At 38.4% G+C, this 22,309-nt stretch overlaps 1 protein-coding gene across 1 annotated transcript; it reads right to left on the bottom strand.

The window, feature by feature from the left end:
- Positions 1-12,170: 12,170 nt before the first annotated feature.
- si:dkey-42p14.3 (EF-hand calcium-binding domain-containing protein 10) lies at positions 12,171-22,083 on the bottom strand. The gene is made up of 4 exons (XM_063002457.1): positions 21,926-22,083; positions 16,612-16,776; positions 13,198-13,288; positions 12,171-12,547 (listed from the first exon to the last, which is right to left on the bottom strand). Exons 1-4 carry the CDS (start codon positions 22,032-22,034, stop codon positions 12,505-12,507), a joined length of 408 nt encoding a protein of 135 aa, XP_062858527.1. The 5' UTR covers positions 22,035-22,083; the 3' UTR covers positions 12,171-12,504.
- Between the last annotated feature and the right edge of the window lie 226 nt (positions 22,084-22,309).

Below are 22,309 nucleotides of genomic sequence, written 5' to 3'. Positions count from 1 at the left end.
AATTGTTTTCTGTTTATCAATTGATAGACACAGTAACATGGCATCTGTTTTCTCATCTATGTAGATAATCACGATTCTGACCTTTTTGTTGATGTACACCTAAGGAATACTACCAGAATAAATTTCTCTCATCTGTGTAATATGTCTACACCACAAAAATTTGCTTTAATTTATGTATAATGTTAAGAAACTGGTCTAAATGGGTGCTTTAGTTAGTCCACAAACTAGCAGTAGTTAATTTTGAATGAAACAGCTCAAAAGCAAATTGCATCATATTATTGCCGTTCTTCTGACTTGGCACAGGTAGCCACTAAAATTCTGCATAAGTTACAAAATGCTTCTTACTAACATGTAAAGCTTTACATGATCTGTGTATTATTAACATAAGTCATAGCAGGGGGAACAGCGTTTTCTTACATGGCCCCCAACTTTGGAATAATCTCCCTGGCACCATTCAATATTTAGACAAACTCTCAATTTTGCTGTGTACCCTCCCACCTACTTAAGGTGGAATCCTTTGCACTTGAGGCTGTCATGTCAACAAAGTAATTCCTGATGGATTGGTAAATGTCAAATGAATCTGCAATGATTCCACACTGGACCCAATGCCCAGACAATTACCTCTAGCATTTATTTTATCACTGACTAAACTTTAGTATTATGACTGTAGTATTTCCCTTATACAGTTTAGGGAGTTTTCTTTGCAAGTATACACAAGGCTTGCTTATTAGGGGTTTTCTTCACAGCTGCTTTAAGGTAAAGGTCTGTTGTCTGTTGTTTGACTTGTCTTGATTAAGTTGTTAAACCAAACTTTTCAAACAGTTTTCCAAACTGGTGCCACAATGCTGAAAGCTATAGGATATTACTGTATACTTTGGTCATTGTCTTGTTGCATAATTTACTCTTCACCATGCTTCATATAAGGTTGCTTTTGATGCAGGTGTCCTTTTTAATTGTGCAGTATGCATTTTGCCAAAAATTAAACCTTTGTATCCAAAAAACAGAAGTTGTTACTGCCAAGAGTGGCACAATCAGTTATTAATGGTTATAAATATTAGATAAACATAAATATTATGTATATATTAACATTTTTGGCGGATCTGAAACATTTAAATGTGACAAATTAGCAAAAATAGAAGAAACTGGTTAAGAGGCAAATACAGCACTGTACATTGTCAAAAGTGTGCAAATGTGCAAGTACAAGTTTTGCAAAAAAAAAAAGGTTCACTATTAGTCATTTCTCAAATGAAAATGTAGAAGGCCTAAATAGACAATTTACCCTAATATGTTTTATTTACTTTGCACATTGCAATGTCTATAGTGTAATTAAAAAAGTGCACATTGTTAACATCAAGCTACAAATGAAAGTGTGAATTAATAAAGTTATAACATTTATAAATTCTGAGTTGTATTATTTACTTATTTATTAGGATTTTAATGTCATGTTTTACACACATTGGTTACATTCATGACAGAACAGGTAATTACTGGTTCCACGAGATTCATCAGTTCAAGTCTTTTAATGTCAAACACAGTTATGGACAATGTAGTATCCCCAATTCATCTCACTTGCATGCCTTTGGACTGTGGGAGGAAACCAAAACTCCCGGAGGAAATCCATGCAGACACCTGGGAATCAAACCCAGGATCCTCTTGCTGTGAGGCGACAGTGCTACCCACTGAGCCACTGTGCCACCCCTGAGTAGTATAATTAGGTAATAATGTTTAGATTTGTTTAAAATACACACCTACTAAATGGATTTAAAAGAAGAAAACGTTAAACAGAAAGTGTTAAACAAAGACAATATAATAAATCACAATTGATTTAAAAGTGCAAGAGTTCAAAATGCTTCAAGAATACAAAACAATAAATTAGTGTTTTCTAAAACTGTAACAGTTTAGCTTAGTTAAATAACTTTGCCATTGGGACTAACAACTCTCCAAAGTTATTATGAGGGAATATACAAATTTGCATTGTTCTCACAACATTAAAAGGTTTCATCTGGATACAAATAACCCTGTATGTACTTGTACTAAGAAAACAATTTAATCTTGAAATATAAACTATTAATAATAATACATTCACCAGGTTTATAGCTTGGCTAAGCCACCTTTGGTACTAATTACAGTCAGTAGCCTTTTATATACAGTGTATCACAAAAGTGAGTACACCCCTCACATTTCTGCAAATATTTCATTATATCTTTTCATGGGACAACACTATAGACATGAAACTTGGATATAACTTAGAGTAGTCAGTGTACAGCTTGTATAGCAGTGTAGATTTACTGTCTTCTGAAAATAACTCAACACACTGCCATTAATGTCTAAATAGCTGGCAACATAAGTGAGTACACCCCACAGTGAACATGTCCAAATTGTGCCCAAATGTGTCGTTGTCCCTCTCTGGTGTCATGTGTCAAGGTCCCAGGTGTAAATGGGGAGCAGGGCTGTTAAATTTGGTGTTTTGGGTACAATTGTCTCATACTGGCCACTGGATATTCAACATGGCACCTCATGGCAAAGAACTCTCTGAGGATGTGAGAAATAGAATTGTTGCTCTCCACAAAGATGGCCTGGGCTATAAGAAGATTGCTAACACCCTGAAACTGAGCTACAGCATGGTGGCCAAGGTCATACAGGACAGGTTCCACTCGGAACAGGCTTCACCAGGGTCGACCAAAGAAGTTGAGTCCACGTGTTCGGCGTCATATCCAGAGGTTGGCTTTAAAAAATAGACACATGAGTGCTGCCAGCATTGCTGCAGAGGTTGAAGACGTGGGAGGTCAGCCTGTCAGTGCTCAGACCATACGCCGCACACTGCATCAACTCAGTCTGCATGGTCGTCATCCCAGAAGGAAGCTGACACACAAGAAAGCCCGCAAACAGTTTGCTGAAGTCCAAGAACATGGATTACTGGAATGCCCTGTGGTCTGACGAGACCAAGATAAACTTGTTTGGCTCAGAAGGTGTCCAGCATGTGTGGCGGCGCCCTGGTGAGAAGTACCAAGACAACTGTATCTTGCCTACAGTCAAGCATGGTGGTGGTAGCATCATGGTCTTGGGCTGCATGAGTGTTGCTGGCACTGGGGAGCTGCAGTTCATTGAGGGAAACATGAATTCCAACATGTACTGTGACATTCTGAAACAGAGCATGATCCCCTCCCTTCGAAAACTGGGCCTCATGGCAGTTTTCCAACAGGATAACGACCCCAAACACAACCTCCAAGATGACAACTGCCTTGCTGAGGAAGCTGAAGGTAAAGGTGATGGACTAAACCCAATTGAGCACCTGTGGCGCATCCTCAAGTGGAAGGTGGAGGAGTTCAAGGTGTCTAACATCCACCAGCTCCGTGATGTCATCATGGAGGAGTGGAAGAGGATTCCAGTAGCAACCTGTGCAGCTCTGGTGAATTCCATGCCCAGGAGGGTTAAGGCAGTGCTGGACAATAATGGTGGTCACACAAAATATTGACACTTTGGGCACAATTTGGACATGTTCACTGTGGGGTGTACTCACTTATGTTGCCAGCCATTTAGACATTAATGGCTGTGTGTTGAGTTATTTTCAGAAGACAGTAAATCTACACTGCTATACAAGTTGTACACTGACTACTCTAAGTTATATCCAAGTTTTATTTCTATAGTGTTGTCCCATGAAAAGATATAATAAAATATTTGCAGAAATGTGAGGGGTGTACTCACTTTTGTGATACACTGTAAGTCTGAATAATTGCATGCATGTTTGAGCAATTTTGGTCTGTTCATGTTCATAAAAAACCTTTAAGTTTTGCCAGGTTAATTTAGTAGCAGTGGTGTACAACAATTTTGAGATCTTGCCACATATGTACATTAAGCTTAGAACAAGGATTTTGCCACTAAAGGACATCAATTACCTTCTCTTTAACACACTTTACTGTTGCTTTGGCACTGAAATTGGTCATTGTCTTGCAACTTTATTCTCAAAGTATGCATTTGGGAGATGTGAGGAGAATTTTATACAAGATCTTCAATTTGATTTAAAATCCTGACCAGATTCATTGTCTTTATGGCAGTAAAACATCCTTATGACATGATGCTACCAGCACCATATTTTACAGAGGGAATTATGTTACTTGGCTGATGTGCCTTGTTGGAGTTACACCAGTTCACAAAGTTCTACTTTAGCTTTACCAGACCCCAAGACTTGCCTGTAATGTTGACCTAGGCAGTGTGGATGTAGTTAAATATGAACCTTACTTCTTTATAATAGACTGATGTACGTTCTAATCTATTTGAAGTGCTTTTCAGTTCCTCACTGTATTTGGATCCTGGACTTTTTATTTTTATTTGTGGAGTGTATTTACCATACTGATAGACCTCTCAAAAAAGGTTGTTGATATAGACTTGTTTTTATATTTATTTGTCATGTGGAGAGTATTTACTATACTGATAGACCTCTCAAAAAGGTTGTTGATTTAGATGCCATAACAGTTCATTTTATTTAGCTCTTAGGAGGGGGCTCTATGGTAGGTATAAGTTGAGGGTACTTGGTTTAGCTTTGTGCCAAAGCCAGATGAGCAGTCATGCTTAAAGACAGCAGGCACTTAATCACTCTCACAATGAGCATTCTTGCACAGACAAAAACTGATGTTTTTTTTTACCACTAGATGGCACAGTTTCTTTACAAACCGCCACCTTTTACATTGGAAGTTGTTTGTAGGTAGTAAACAATCGTTGTTCCGTTTGATTAATCTCTTTGAAGGCAATTTTATTATTTAATTAGACGGATTATTGCCACCGTTTCCTAGCTGTTTGATAAAATATAGACTTACAATACTAATCAGTTAACCCCCACCCCCAAAATGAGATAAAAAAAAACACCTAGTTTCAGGGGCCGCCAATGAGCTAAACTAACTTCAGTCAAAATGTATAAATTAGGTAGGAGTAGTCTATGCACTACGGACAGGTAGACATCCGCCCAGGGTCCTAATAAGCCAAAAGAATACTGCAAAATACAAGGACATTATGCCAATGCCAGTCATGGTTGTAATGAACTATTCCTTGTTGTTACCTGATGACAGTAGCTTGAAGGCTAAATTGTGGAGAGGAATTTCTTTAGTATATTCTGAGGATGACAACTAAATTATCTCAGAGGAGCAGAAATGCAAAAAGGTAGAGGTAAAAAATGAGTAACGTTTTTTCCACCTCAGTCTAAACATAGTCCAGCACAGGATTAGCAGAGTATTATGGCAGCGTTAATGTTGTGGCCATTGTCTTTTAGACTATGCTTCGTAGATGAAAGTAATGGTTTGTGACACTCATGCTTGTTGCATGAGTGGCAGTTTATAATGGTACATAGGCTAACCACAAATTAAGATAGGATGAGTTTACACCAAGCTGCTTCTAGTTTTATTCAGATTAAAACTTAATTAGCCATAATAACCATAATTCATAATTTAGTAACTGCTTTATTTTGACCGGGGTTGATTATGTAATTTTCTTACTCATTTGACAGATATTAATATTACTGTCTGTGTGGAGTTTAGTGGAATTAAACCTCAAATTGAATTAGAGGTTTAGTTAAAATGATCTAGAGGCAAGTCATAGAAACTACCTTGTCACAGACAAAAGGGGGTAAAAACTATTTTTATATTTTCTAACTACAATAGTTCTAATACATGTATTTGTATATCATGTTTAACCTTGCACTGGTCAGCTTCAACTGGTCAGCTTAGCTACATTTTGGCTTTTGCAAATTAATACACATTCACAAACATATATAGCAACACTAACTGAACACAAATGAGTTTAGTAATAAAAACAACAGAGAAATAGTTAAAAGTCTTTAAAAATCCTTAAGGCTGTGTCTATTCCACAGGTCAACAAAGGTTTTTAATAACCTCAGTAGCATTAACCTAAATAATCCTGATAAAACAATAATAAATTGTAAATAAAATCATCACAGATAACAGTCTTAATGCACTTTGTCAAACTAAAACCTTGATTAGTTGTAAAAAGTATTAAGGTATAAATGAAGCAGCTCTCCCTGCATACAGTTATGATCATAAGCCGCATGGAGAAGACATATGCCTTACTGTAAAACAACTTACATGGCTAAAATCTGAAATTCTAGTTGCTGATGTAGCTATTCAGTCTTATTTAGGTAAAAATAAAAATGTTTAAGCATATTACTATTTACTAGCCCTTTCTACTAGGTCTTTCTTTTGAGTTTATTCAAATTTGCTATTTTTCCATATAAGTACTATCAACCAAAAAGACTTAAATTGAAGACTTTAATATTCAGTGTCTACTTAAAACAGCATTTGATTCCAGTTTAAGATTTTATGGGTATCACCCAAAATTTAATGGGATCTACTTTATCCTTAATAAACTCTGTGGTATAATGACCACACACATGCTCTAAAACAAACAGCACGAAAATTGGTGGCACACTAAATTGAAAGTCTATCAGATAGCATGAACGACTTGGCTGAGAAACCTCGTATAAACATGACCTTACAAAAGCAACATCTTTATATTTTTCTTCAACAATAGAAAGTACTAAATAATATTTCTAGATTCCTATTTAATACAGTATTCAATCTTACTTGAAATCTCACAAAAACTTAATCTAGTATATCGACAGTACAAGCAATGATTTTGTAATAGCCTTTAATGATGAGATGAAAAAGATACAACTTCAAATTCAAAGTGTGCCACTGCAACACTAGAAACACCACTAGTGCTGATAGCAGCTATTCCATCAATGTTATTTAACTGAATTCCTTTAATCCAATCTTGCAAACTGAGCTAACCTCACTGATTAAATCAGCAGTCATCATCATGTCTGCTTGATCCCAACACTCGTACTTAAAGATTTACTCCCTGCTGTCATAGATTCATTGCTTAATATAATAAATAAGTCTCTTAGCCTTGGATAAGTAGAGTAAATCTTAATCCATACATGCTATCTAATTACAGGCCAATATAAAACCATTTTTGTCTCCAACATTTTTGAAGCATGAAACATTTCATTAGAATTTAGTCTATAGTGCCATAGTGCTGAAAATTAATTAGGGTAGTTAATGATCTATTAACGTCTTCTGATAATGGATGTCTACACACACACATTTTATATATATATACTGATTAGGCATAACATTATGGCCACCTCCATGTTTCTACACTGTCCATTTTATCAGTTCCACTTACCATATAGGAGCACTTTGTAGTTGTAAACTTACAGACTGTAGTCCATCTACATGCTTTGTTAGCCCCCTTTCATGCTGTTCTTCAATGGTCAGGACCCCCAAAGGACCACCACAGAGTAGGTATTATTTGGGTGGTGGGTCATTCTCAGCACAGCAGTGACACTGACATGGTGGTGGTGTGTTAGTGTGTGTTGTGCTGGTATGAGTGGATCAGACACAGCAGCGCTGATGGAGTTTTTAAACACCTCACTGTCACTGCTGGACTGAGAATAGTCCACCAACCAAATATATCCAGCCAACAGCGCCCCGTGGGCAGCGTCCTGTGACCACTGATGAAGGTCTAGAAGATGACCAACTCAAAGAGCAGCAACAGATGAGCGATCGTCTCTGACTTTACATCTACAAGGTGGACCAACTAGGTAGGAGTGTCTAATAGAGTGGACAGTGAGTGGACACAGTATTTTAAAATACTCATACCAGCACACAACACACTAACACATCACCACCATGTCAGTATCACTGCAGTGTTGAGAATGATCCACCACCTAAATAATACCTGCTCTGTGGTGGTCCTGACCATTGAAGAACAGGGTGAAAGCAGACTAAAATAGTATGTAGAGAAATAGGTGGACTACAGTCAGTAATTGTAGTACTACAAAGTTCGTCTATATGGTAAATGGAGCTGATAAAATGGACAGCTGATCAGTATATACTGTATATATATATATATATATATATATATATATATATATATATATATATATATATATATACCCAGCAAGTTTAAAAAAAAATTACACCACTGGAAAGAGTATTCTTATACAGTGGGGAAAATACTGTAAGTATTTGACCCCCTGCTGATTTTGTAAGTTTACCCCCTTACAAAGACTTGAACAGTCTATAATTTTTATGGAAGGTTTATTTTAACAGAGAGAGACAGAATATCAACATAAAATCCAGAAAAAAAACATTAAATAAAAGTTATAAATTAATTTGTATTTAATTAAGGGAAATAAGTATTTGATCCCCTACCAACCAGCAAGAATTCTGACCCCCACAGACCGGTTATGTGCCCATGAGGCACACAAATTAGTCCTGTCCCTGTATAAAAGACTCCTGTCACAGAATCAGTTTCTTCCTTTCAAATCTCTCGACCACCATGGGCAAGACCAAAGAGCTATCAAAGAACGTCAGGGACAAGATTGTAGACCTGCACGAGGCTGGAATGGGCTACAAGACCATCAGCAAGAAGCTTGGTGAGAAAGAGACCACTGTTGGTGCGATCATTCGAAAATGGAAGAAATACAAGATCACAGTCAATCACCCTCACTCTGGAGCTCCATGCAAGATCGCACCTGGTGGGGTAAGAATGATTCTGAGAAAGGTGAGGTCAGTCCAGAATTACACGGGAGGAGCTTGTCAATGATCTCAAGGGAGCTGGGAGCACAGTCACCAAGAAAACCATTAGTAACACACTTCGCCGTAATGGATTGAGATCCTGCAGTGCCCGCAAAGTCCCTCTGCTCAAGAAGGCTCATGTACAGGCCCGTCTGAAGTTTGCCAATGAACACCTGAATGATTCAGAGAAAGCTTGGGAGAATGTGATATGGTCAGATGAGACCAAAATTGAGCTCTTTGGCATCAACTCCACTCGCCGTGTTTGGAGGCAGAGAAATGCCCGGTGGGGATGGTGTTCTTGGGGTCATATCCAGCATTTCTCTGCTCCCAGCTCCCTTGAGATCATTGACAAGCTCCTCCCGTGTGATTCTGGACTGACCTCACCTTTCTCAAAATCATTCTTACCCCACCAGGTGAGATCTTGCATGGAGCTCCAGAGTGAGGGTGATTAACTGTGATCTTGTATTTCTTCCATTTTCGAATTATCGCACCAACAGTGGTCTCTTTCTCACCAAGCTTCTTGCTGATGGTCTTGTAACCCATTCCAGCCTTGTGCAGGTCTACAATCTTGTCCCTGACGTCCTTTGATAGCTCTTTGGTCTTGCCCATGGTGGTCGAGAGATTTGAATGGAAGAAACTGATTCTGTGACAGGAGTCTTTTATACAGGGACAGGACTAATTTGTGTGCCTCATGGGCACATAACCGGTCTGTGGGGGTCAGAATTATTGCTGGTTGGTAGGGGATCAAATACTTATTTCCCTTAATTAAATACAAATTAGTTTATAATCTTTATTTAACGTTTTTTTTCTGGATTTTTTGTTGATATTCTGTCTCACTCTGTTAAAATAAACCTTCCATAAAAATTATAGACTGTTCAAGTCTTTGTAAGGGGGTACACTTACAAAATCAGCACGGGATCAAATACTTATTTTCCCCACTGTACATGGCCCCACAACTTTGGAATAATATCCCCACTTCTGTTTGTGATTCAGACACAGTCTCAATATCTCAAAGTCCAGAATAGAACATACCTATTTACTCAGGCTTTTGATTGGTCTGTGTTAAATAGGGGTGTGTGGCTGTAGTCCTCATGGTCTGATGCTGTCTTTGTCTGTATCACTTATTTGTTAATGATATGTTGGGACATCTGTCTGTGCTGAGCTTTGACCCCTTTACCAGGACAGTCCACCCTGGCATTAGACAAAGGCATAGCGATTGGAGGTTCATGGCCATAGAGCTTTGCAGTGATCAGTGATCAGTGATGCAGTGACAGTGGGGGAGGTGGGTGTTGATGTCCTAAGAGAACTCATGGCTGTAGCAGTTTATAGTTCTCACTTTAAGTAATGCTGTAATAATTAGAGATGCCAGAAGTTCCAAGCTATACATGCTTTGCACAATTGACATTATTATTCTGTTCATATCATATTTAAACTACATGTTGCATTTTAGTCTGGGGTGGTTCTGTTGTGACTTTTTTCACCCACCTGCAGCTGTAGACCGTAGATTTGAGGCTGTTACGCCAACAGTGTAATTCTTGCTGGATAACATGGGAATCTGCAATGACTACACTGACAATGTCCAGAACTTATTATCAGACACTATTCCACCTTAGTGAACAATCATTTGATGCACTCATGATGTAATTTCATGATGCTTTTATTTATTATAACTTTTGTTAAAAATAATTTTGTATCTAGTTCATGTAATCAAAATCTGATTATTTTAAATAACCTCTATGCCATTAAAGAAGTATGGGTGCCTGTTAGATCTGGTTCCTTTCAAGATTTCTTCCTTGTAATATTTAGAGATGTAATAGCTGTTCCACTTGGCTTGCTCATTAAGGGTTTTTGGTCCTGGAATCTGTAAAGTTGCTTTAGAACAATGAACATTTCACTTGATTTTAAAGCTATGATTCCTATACTCTGGTTTAATACATTTTAGCTTATATATTTAAAAAGGTTTTTTAAAGGTCTATCAAAGAAACTGACACTTTTTACATTTTCTGAGTTAGAATGAAAATATTAGTTAATTCATATTAATTTATATTTTATTCTAGTTTATGGCGGGTGCAAAGCAGGAAAACACCCTGGACAGGGTGACTTAGGCTTCTCATAGCTGAAATTTAAATTCTACATTGACCTTAGAGGCTATCATGGAAGAAAGGAGGCCCAACCACCTCCACCCCCCCCCCCATTTTTGCTAATTAAATTTAGACATAGATTGACAAGTCCAAGACAATGTCAAGCTTTTTTCTCTGTAAACAATGTCACCCATGGTTTAGCAACTTCATTTGTGGCAGACCTGTTTTTTGTGGTCCTTGAATATCATATGACCATTTGGACAAATTTCCTTTTCAGTGTATAAGTGACACTTTTCGGGTTTTCTTTCTGACATGGATAAAGAGACTACTGTTCCATCTACTTTCTACCAAAAATAAGTCACAAGTACAGTCAATCATAATCACTTATAAGAATTTAGGAGGCCATTCTTCAAACCTAAATGAATAATCTAAGTTGCTGTATTAATATATTATTATACTTATATAAAATACTATTTTACTATGAACTAGACAGAACTGTAACTTAAATTTAAGGTCAGGTCTCTGTGCTGGCCACTGGTGTTTATCCACACCAGAGGTGGAAAGTAACGAATTACATTTACTCGCATTACTGTAATTGAGTAGTTTTTTTGTGTACTTTTTAAAGTAGATTTTACAACCAGTAATTTTACTTTTACTTAAGTATGTTTTGTATTAAGAATTTAATTCGCTACATTTTAAATAACATCCGTTACTGAGTAAAAAAAATCGCGTCTGGGAAACTGCTGCAGTGAATGCTGGGATGAAAAATAAACTGGTGCTAAAATAAAGGAGCTGTAATCTAGGTATAGAGTAGGGAAGGGTGATTTTAAAAGTTTAACATGTTTGGAGTTTAATGTTTCGTTGCTTGACAACATAGTCTGATGTCAAAGAAGTTTTGTCTTACATCTTGAAGGTTTTCTTTGGTGATGAAAAGAAGGCTGGTCTATAGAATCCACAATTTATGCCAACTTCAGTGGTTATACAGTTTGAAAAGGTTTTATGGGAGGGTCTGTACTAAACTGACACATTACACATCCCTAAATGTTTTAAATGTTGTATCAACATTTTTTTTTCTATTATATTTTTATTAAAAACAACTATTGTGAGATATATCCTCTTGTCCTGTTTGCATTACACAGGAGAGACACCATCTCCTGTTAAAAAAGTCACTAACTAAGAAAGTAACGTTTACTCTGAGTACATCTTAAATGAGTTACTTTTTACTTTTTACTTGAGTAGATTTTTAGACTAGTAATTTTACTCGTACTTAAGGAAAAATTCATTAAAGTAATAGTACTTTTACTTCAGTACAATGTTTAAGTACTCTTTCCACCTCTGCTCCACACCAAATCCAATAAACCATGTCTTAGTAATGGGCCTGTGCAACAGAGTAAAGTGATGTTATTAGAAGATTTTCAACAGAAAGAAGAGTTTCCCAAAATTAGAAAGCATATAATTTACTGAAAAGTTCATTATATAATTTATTTAATAAACCTGTTAGCACTTACTTTTATACAGATTCCTTAAACGTGTATAAAGCTTTATGCATTTTATTCCAATATTTTTAACCATTACATCATAAACTATCATGTTTAAAAATATTTATGTGTAGTTAAAATTCTGCCAGTGAACAATAACCAGTTTAGACAGTTATACATAATATTTTTATGTGTGTGTGTTAAACTGTTTAGTGTTTACACACAAAACGTCTGCATACTTATAACCGCTCATACTTCTCCATAGACAAAAATATTAAGAAACCAAAATTATTAGACAGTTAAAATAATTTTTTTTTCTACTGAGTGCAGTTATTTATACAGGAAAAATGTTAATTATATCTGGTATGTGGCTGAACTTTTGAGTAGGCCATCCTTCCTGAAAAGAGAAGAAAAAATTTATTGTTATTCTTTTGCATGTTGCGCAGGTTCAGAAACAAAACTGAAACAACTAACAAACATGATAATACACTGAACCATTCTATACCGAGTGAATTTGTATATCAGCTTATAAATACTTTTATTCAGTGCAAGGTGCTCACATGGCACAGTGGTAAACACTTGTCAGTGTGCTTTCAGTGCTAGTCGCAGGCCCGGATAAAAATTCGGCATAAAAAAAACACTGTGCCAAGTCAGGTATGCGGACCAGATCTACTGTGTGACCCGTAAATATGGGAGCAGCCTAAGGTAAAAAACTTGCCAAACAACAATAACTTTTAGGAAACAATAGAGATAAAATGTCCTCTTAGCAAGTCCAACCACCACACATCTGAATAATGCATATATTAATCAATGTATTCAATGTTTATGATCTGAAGCCTAAGTATCTAAAAGTATATGTCACATAAAAATAATACATGAAAGTGATAATAGTCCCTGTAATCATGGTAGTTAATAAAGCCCCTCCTGTCAAAATTGTCTACTAATTGTTGTTTCAGCAAACTTATGATGACCTTTACATAATGCTTATAAAACTTTACTAACATTTTATTTAACTTTGAAGTAGGAATAAAATAGTGCAATACTTACGCTTCTCGTTTAAATGTCTCAAGTGATATTCTGTCATTTTCAAGACCATTAGGACATTCATTGAAATTCTTGATGCCAAGGATCTTCAGTGCTGTAAAGATGTATGTATATTTTATTTGTTGTTTGTTTAAAATGTATCATCATTTACTTGGCAATACAGTTGTATGCAAAGGTTTGGTGTTTTACAATTATTTATAAACAGTTACAGTTACTGACATAGGTACATAGATATTATTCCAGTGTTTGTACTGACCAACATTATTGTATTGTGTAAGTATAAACAAATTTAGTTTCTGTCAGAGCCATGTTTAGCGCTGTATAACATCACTTTTCCTGTTAATTACACTTTTTAATGGTTTGGGAACTGAGGACACTAATTGTTGCAGTTTTGCAAGTGGAATTTAAATCCAGTCATCAGTGATGGCATAGTTACCTTGAAAAAGTAATCTGATTACTGATTACTCCTTTAAAAAGTAACTTAGTTACTTTATGGATTACTTGATTTTAAAAGTAACTAAGTTAGATTACAAGTTACTTTATTAGTTATATAATGCGGAATATTTCAAAGATATTCCTTTGCAATACTTTATCATTTGGCTGCCAACTTGTGTGTACTGATGAGACTCAATTGAATCCCAGAACATGCTAGTGTGAATGCATGGAAAACAAATTTTAATTTTCTTTCAAGAATATGATACAGACTGACCAACACTATTACACTAAATCAGCATTGAAAATTGACTTTACTTTTAACAGCCTTCTACAATGCTGGAGCTTCTTAAAACGGAAGATTTTCTTTTAAATAGAAGTGTTATTTACCTGCTATTAAATTGTTTTCCAACAAAATCCGCCCAATTTGGCGGATAATCGCCCAATCTGGCAACACTGGAATGCGCAGAGCCAACTGGCGCTTTTACTCGTAGCGCGCCACGAATACTACTAAATACAGTAGTACTACTTCTGTAATTGTGTTGGTGGTTGACATTTATGTTGAGTGTATTACTGCACTGTTTTGGTGAAGAACTACTCATCTGAGGTGCGCTGCTCCTGCGTGCAGAAATGCTTCCGCTAAAAAATTGCCGGCAAAGCGGTGGTGGGGGGGCCAGGGGGGTGGCCGAAGATTACTTTATGGTGGCCATGGCAACCACTGGCCACACCCTGGCTCCGCCCCTGCCAAGAAGAAAGCAAAAATATCTTTTCACTAAGGAAAATGACAAAAATAGTAACGCACAGTAATTTGGATAAGTAACTTTAATCTGATTACTGGATTGGAAATAGTAACGCGTTAGATTACTCGTTACTGAAAAATGTGGTCAGATTAGACAGACCATCAGTGCCAGTCATACATTTTCACATAAGCAAGTCACTCATGCCATGGGCACTGACAGTTGTTGGATTTGCACCTGATCACTGATATCCGTCTGCATGGCACAGAGAACTCAACATCCATCTGACCACAACACACATTTTCTCTGTCTTTTGGGTGCATCTGAGATATGCTAGGGCCCAGAGAATGTTCATGATGCAGCAGCGGGCTCTGGTGACAACAGTTTTCTAAAGTACTCCCGACCCCAAGTGGCTATATTTATCACAATAGCATAATGGTTTCTCATTCAGTGTCTTGTAAGGGGTTTAAGGTCATACACATTCAACAGTGGTTTCTGGCCTTGCCCTACATGGACTGATTTTTCTCTGAATTCTTAGAAATGTTTCACAATATTAAGTACAGTACATGGTTAAAGAATTATTCACGATCTTGCATTGAGAAAGCAGTGTAACTTAAATATTATATTATTCTATTTTACTGTATTATACAGTGTATCACAAAAGTGAGTACACCCCTCACATTTCTGCAAATATTTTATTATATCTTTTCATGGGACAACACTATAGAAATAAAACTTGGATATAACTTAGAGTAGTCAGTGTACAGCTTGTATAGCAGTGTAGATTTACTGTCTTCTGAAAATAACTCAACACACAGCCATTAATGTCTAAATGGCTGGCAACATAAGTGAGTACACCCCACAGTGAACATGTCCAAATTGTGCCCAAAGTGTCAATATTTTGTGTGACCACCATTATTATCCAGCACTGCCTTAACCCTCCTGGGCATGGAATTCACCAGAGCTGCACAGGTTGCTACTGGAATCCTCTTCCACTCCTCCATGATGACATCACGGAGCTGGTGGATGTTAGACACCTTGAACTCCTCCACCTTCCACTTGAGGATGCGCCACAGGGGCTCAATTGGGTTTAGTCCATCACCTTTACCTTCAGCTTCCTCAGCAAGGCAGTTGTCATCTTGGAGGTTGTGTTTGGGGTCATTATCCTGTTGGAAAACTGCCATGAGTTTTCGAAGGGAGGGGATCATGCTCTGTTTCAGAATGTCACAGTACATGTTGGAATTCATGTTTCCCTCAATGAACTGCAGCTCCCCAGTGCCAGCAACACTCATGCAGCCCAAGACCATGATGCTACCACCACCATGCTTGACTGTAGGCAAGATACAGTTGTCTTGGTACTTCTCACCAGGGCGCCGCCAAACATGCTGGACACCATCTGAGCCAAACAAGTTTATCTTGGTCTCGTCAGACCACAGGGCATTCCAGTAATCCATGTTCTTGGACTGCTTGTCTTCAGCAAACTGTTTGCGGGCTTTCTTGTGCGTCAGCTTCCTTCTGGGATGACGACCATGCAGACCGAGTTGATGCAGTGTGCGGCGTATGGTCTGAGCACTGACAGGCTGACCTTCCACGTCTTCAACCTCTGCAGCAATGCTGGCAGCACTCATGTGTCTATTTTTTAAAGCCAACCTCTGGATATGACGCCGAACACGTGGACTCAACTTCTTTGGTCGACCCTGGCGAAGCCTGTTCCGAGTGGAACCTGTCCTGGAAAACCGCTGTATGACCTTGGCCACCATGCTGTAGCTCAGTTTCAGGGTGTTAGCAATCTTCTTATAGCCCAGGCCATCTTTGTGGAGAGCAACAATTCTATTTCTCACATCCTCAGAGAGTTCTTTGCCATGAGGTGCCATGTTGAATATCCAGTGGCCAGTATGAGAGAATTGTACCCAAAACACCAAATTTAACAGCCCTGCTCCCCATTTACACCTGGGACCTTGACACATGACACCAGGGAGGGACAACGACACATTTGGGCACAATTTGGACATGTTCACTGTGGGGTGTACTCACTTATGTTGCCAGCTATTTAGACATTAATGGCTGTGTGTTGAGTTATTTTCAGAAGACAGTAAATCTACACTGCTATACAAGCTGTACACTGACTACTCTAAGTTATATCCAAGTTTTATTTCTATAGTGTTGTCCCATGAAAAGATATAATGAAATATTTGCAGAAATGTGAGGGGTGTACTCACTTTTGTGATACACTGTATCATACCCTTACCCTCTTTATACTGTATGTATGAGATGTGGCCTTGATTTGTAGGGTCAAGGATCCCAAACACTGCATCCAAGTTGGAGTCATCAAACAGACATGGACTGTCAGCTTCACTGAGCTTGGATGCTCCCAGTTGTTCAAGCTTGGCAATCAGGAATTCTCTTGGCCGGTCTAAAAAGACAATCACATTCATAATTGTAGATTTATGTCATACAATATTCCCAATTTTTTAAATTGTGGTTAAATGAAAGTCATTTGTGCTTTGAGTTTAAATGTGGTGGACTTCTTATAAGGCTTGCAAACTGTACCTATCAGGCATTAGTCCATGGAAAACAGCCTGAAGCTGTTAAAAATTGAAAGACAAAAATATTATTGTAATTGTCTTGTGCTAAATATGAAGATTGAGATGACTGTGGTATATTTATTATAACAATTTTTTTCTATTTATGCACACAGTCACACCCCAATATCTATTATCCACCGTGGTACAATGGTGCAAGTGCCATCGATCAGCCAGCAGAGGTGACAATTGCAGCAGTTATGAGGAAACCCTGTATACCTATTGTTCCTCCCCCTACAAAAACACAGACAAACCTGAGTATGTGCAATCACTTGGCTGGCTGATAGCAGAGCTCAGATTTGAGAGTTAAAAATCTCTACACTGTAGGCGCTCAGGTGGCGCAGCGGTAGAAAACGCTAGCTCAACCATCCGGCAGGCTGGGCGCCTACACGAACAAACATTGGCTGTTGTTCTGGGGGGTTCCAGATGGGACCTCATAACTGATGCAATTACGACCTCTGCTGGCTGACTGATGGCACCTGCACAGAGACGAGGGATAATGCGTTGATCAGGGTGTGACTCTCAGTACACAAAACTGATCCGCATATGGACTCGTCTCGTGCAGGTGAAAAGTCAGCTACTGCACACGTGTTTGAGGGGGCGTGTCTTAGTCTCAGCTCTCCTCAGTCAGGGTGGAGGTCAAAATCAGTAGAGAGGAAGCATAATGCAATCGGGTAATTGGATATGACTAGATTGGCATGAAAACTGGGGAAAAATGTGACAGTAAATGATTTTAGACATCAAGTATATTATTACATACAGGAACAAGTAAAAAAATTTTTGATGAACAAAATTATCAAACTACCACGACATCCTTGTGGAAAGTAGATTTACAGGAACTATCAATAAAGAAAATTTTTCAAATAATGTAGTTTAAAGTAATTTTAAAGCCACTTGTACCAGGGTAAATCGATCCAGGAGTGACCAGCCTGCTTAAATTTCTTCAAAATCATCTGAAAAAAATTTGCAGATGTATCTGACCTCATGACTTTACAACATGACAGTGTTAAAATGGGAAGCAAAGAAGAAACCACTACTAACCAGAAGAAACATTTGCAAAGACATCTGGATAACCCAGTTCCCTTTTACGGGAGGCTACCCATCATGCTGTGAGGCACCCATTATGCACCACTGTTTTAGTTTATTTGTTTAATTGTCAGGTTGTTTCTTGATTACTATATTTTAAAGTTCTGGTCCATCATAGTTCTTCTATTCTGCGCAGGAGATCATGAAAAAATAACACGCAGGCATTGTCTATTCCTTAGTAGATCTGACTGCAGCCCCGATTCTGGACTGCTTTGCTTGGGAGGGCAGTAAAACATACAGTAAAACAACATGGGTGGGCACGTCGTTAGTCATATTTTTAAAACCAGAACTTTATTTAGGGCTTGATTTGTGGAGGGATTATGACAGCAGAGCTAATGATACTGGTTTAAATTAAAAATATAAGATTAAGAAACACACTGGTGGTGTCTGACTTGACATGGAGGAGCCCTCAGATGTGACACTGGCAAGTTTGGATGATTTTTTTTAAATCAGAAAACGATGCATAATAGGTTTTCCTACAATGTATGTTTATTAAATGCAAAAATCACAAAAAAAAAAAAAAAAAACCATACAGAAAGGTATCAAGTAAAGTCTACTAACTAGCAGCTAATTGCTAATAAAATTATTTTAAAATAATAAAAGTAAGTAATATTAAGCAACAAATCACCACGTTAAGCAAACATTACCATGTGGAAGTGAGTTTAAACTCGAAGAAGTGTTTTAACTTGCCCTGATATGTAATCGCCTCTGTTCACACTGACAACCTGTCTGCACTTTTGAGCTGCTCAAAGCAGTCTGCCTGTTTTATATGACTCGAAGAGCCAATCGCAAATAAGCAAAGAAATAACTTAACACTGAGCAGCAAAAAACGTGTTTTTGTGATTGGTTCAGAGATATACTGGACCCTTGAGTTACGAACGGTTTACCATACGAACATTTCGGGTTACGAACGATCTTTTTCAACTTAACGTACGAACAAATTTCGGATTGCGAACAGAAATGAACGTTCGTCATGAACAAGTTCACTCCAACCGTCTCTCTCTCTATATACAGGGGTTGGACAAAATAACGGAAACACCTGGTTTTAGACCACAATAATTTATTAGTATGGTGTAGGGCCTCCTTTTGCGGCCAATACAGCGTCAATTCGTCTTGGAAATGACATATACAAGTCCTGCACAGTGGTCAGAGGGATTTTAAGCCATTCTTCTTGCAGGATAGTGGCCAGGTCACTACGTGATGCTGGTGGAGGAAAACGTTTCCTGACTCGCTTCTCCAAAACACCCCAAAGTGGCTCAATAATATTTAGATCTGGTGACTGTGCAGGCCATGGGAGATGTTCAACTTCACTTTCATGTTCATCAAACCAATCTTTCACCAGTCTTGCTGTGTGTATTGGTGCATTGTCATCCTGATACACGGCACCGCCATTGGATGCACATGGTCCTCCAGAATGGTTCGGTAGTCCTTGGCAGTGACGCGCCCATCTAGCACAAGTATTGGGCCAAGGGAATGCCATGATATGGCAGCCCAAACCATCACTGATCCACCCCCATGCTTCACTCTGGGCATGCAACAGTCTGGGTGGTACGCTTCTTTGGGGCTTCTCCACACCGTAACTCTCCCGGATGTGGGGAAAACAGTAAAGGTGGACTCATCAGAGAACAATACATGTTTCACATTGTCCACAGCCCAAGATTTGCGCTCCTTGCACCATTGAAACCGACGTTTGGCATTGGCACGAGTGACCAAAGGTTTGGCTATAGCAGCCCGGCCGTGTATATTGACCCTGTGGCGCTCCCGACGGACAGTTCTGGTGGAAACAGGAGAGTTGAGGTGCACATTTAATTCTGCCGTGATTTGGGCAGCCGTGGTTTTATGTTTTTTGGATACAATCCGGGTTAGCACCCGAACATCCCTTTCAGACAGCTTCCTCTTGCGTCCACAGTTAATCCTGTTGGATGTGGTTTGTCCTTCTTGGTGGTATGCTGACATTACCCTGGATACCGTGGCTCTTGATACATCACAAAGACTTGCTGTCTTGGTCACAGATGCGCCAGCAAGACGTGCACCAACAATTTGTCCTCTTTTGATCTCTGGTATGTCACCCATAATGTTGTGTGCATTGCAATATTTTGAGCAAAACTGTGCTCTTACCCTGCTAATTGAACCTTCACACTCTGCTCTTACTGGTGCAATGTGCAATTAATGAAGATTGGCCACCAGACTGGTCCAATTTAGCCATGAATCCTCCCACACTAAAATGACAGGTGTTTCAGTTATTTTGTCCAACCCCTGTATATACAGTGAGCGAACATTTGGACAGCGGACAGTGTTTTCCAGTGTTTTCTTTATATTTTGTAAAATTCTATAATAAAATGTCCTCAAAAAATTTGCAGAGGAAGCGCAGTGCTGAGAAAAAGAACAAATCTATTACATTTGTTGTGTCGTATAATTATTCCTGCCAGTAGCTGTCACTGTGTATCAGACAGAGGGGACAGTGAGTAAGAGAGAAGAAGGAAATCGCTGAGTAAAGTATTCTTTCTTACGTGCAATTACACCTACAAAATACAATACTGTTGAAATAAATAAGGAAATAATAGAGAAATATGAGCGGTATTGTTGTTTCTGGTAGATACATTTTATATAAAAAGAAGGAAATGTATTACGGTGTATAGTACAGCACACGTACTGTACTGAATGTGTGTTTTTTGTGTACAGTACTACTGTGTATTGTTTATTATTGTTTATTACAGTAATGTCTATTCTATAATTTAAGATTTAATGGAAAATATAGTTGTATTTATAACAAAAAAAGACCATTTAAGACTTTAGAAAGGTTAGGTAAGGGGGTGGTTTGGGAGGTCTGGCACGGAATAATTCTATTTACATTATTTCTTATGGGAAAAATAGGTTTAATTAACGAACATTTTGACTTAAGAACAGCCCTTCGAAACCAATTAAATTCGTAAGTCAAGGGTCTACTGTAATAATAATAATAATAATAAAAAGCCTTTGCTTGCATTGCGCTTGGGGGGGCAGTGAGAAAATCTGGGGGGGCAGTGCCCACACCAGCCCCCCACCCCCCAGCGCCGGCCCTGTCTGACTGTGTTTAATTTCTCAGTGGTATATACATATATACAGAAAACAGCAGATGAGCTAATGTATAAACAGGAAACAGGATGTGGACTCTTTACAATGGAAGCTTGTGCATAAAATCGTAAGTGTGATGCAAAGATCAGTTAGACCAAAAACAGGATAACTAGTGTCCTCAGCAGTTTTTAAGAGAGTAGGTACATGGCTAGAAGCATATCAACAAAAGGGTGATCATAGGTTATAATACCTGGTGTTCTTTTATGAAAGAAAGGTGGTGAAATATAATTCATAAAGTTCAACTTCAAATGTTAGGTATAAAACTCTGTAGTACTGCAAACTGTTTCTTCATCTGTGTTTTAAACATTGGGCTACATTGTCAGTTTCACTGTAATTACAACGTTGCTTTACATGCAGTGGCGTAACTAGGAGCTCATGGGCCCCAGTGCAAAAAAAAACATTTGCGCCCCTTCAACAAATGTCATATATATGAGTTAATGTTGTGGAGCCCCCCACCCCACCCCGGGCCCCAGTGCACCTGCCCCCCTGCACCCCCTGTAGTTACGCCACTGTTTACACGACTTACATTTGACTAGTACACATTACATTACATTACATTTACATTTACGGCATTTAGCAGACGCCTTTATTCAAAGCGACTTACAGTATACAGTCTGAGCAATTGAGGGTTAAGGGCCTTGCTCAAGGGCCCAACAGCAGCAACCTGGCAGTGGTGGGGAACCATCGACCTTCTGATTAGTCCAGTACCTTAACCACTAGGCTACGGCTTGCCCCATAGCACACTATAGTTAAGTAAGTATAAAGTCGAAAACGTTTCACCTGGTCTGTGAAAGAGAAGCATGCTGGTTAGATTATTCATTAAATCCAGTATTTTGTGGTTTTCGACGTATTCTTCTGCTTCTCTCTCCCGCGGTGTGGACATGATCATGATCTTCCACACGATGTTTACACTGGTTGCTATGATACCGGAGTTTCCACGTGACCGCTGTTTTGCGTTTTCTTCGCACTCTGAATTTTAGCATGCCCTGTTTGCGTAATTGCTAAATCGCGGCATTGACTTGCACTGCTTATTATATTCATTTATCAGTGCTAACCCGCATATTTTCTTATGAAGTTGTTTAAACTTTACATAACTGTTAAAACCAATTTATGTGGTTAAATAACTACAGGGTGCATTTAAAATCATACAGAATGACATACCAT

This window comes from Trichomycterus rosablanca, chromosome 1, assembly GCF_030014385.1.
Source record: "Trichomycterus rosablanca isolate fTriRos1 chromosome 1, fTriRos1.hap1, whole genome shotgun sequence".
NCBI classification, from domain to species: Eukaryota; Metazoa; Chordata; class Actinopteri; order Siluriformes; family Trichomycteridae; genus Trichomycterus; species Trichomycterus rosablanca.
This window is presented reverse-complemented; position numbering and strand designations above follow the sequence as displayed.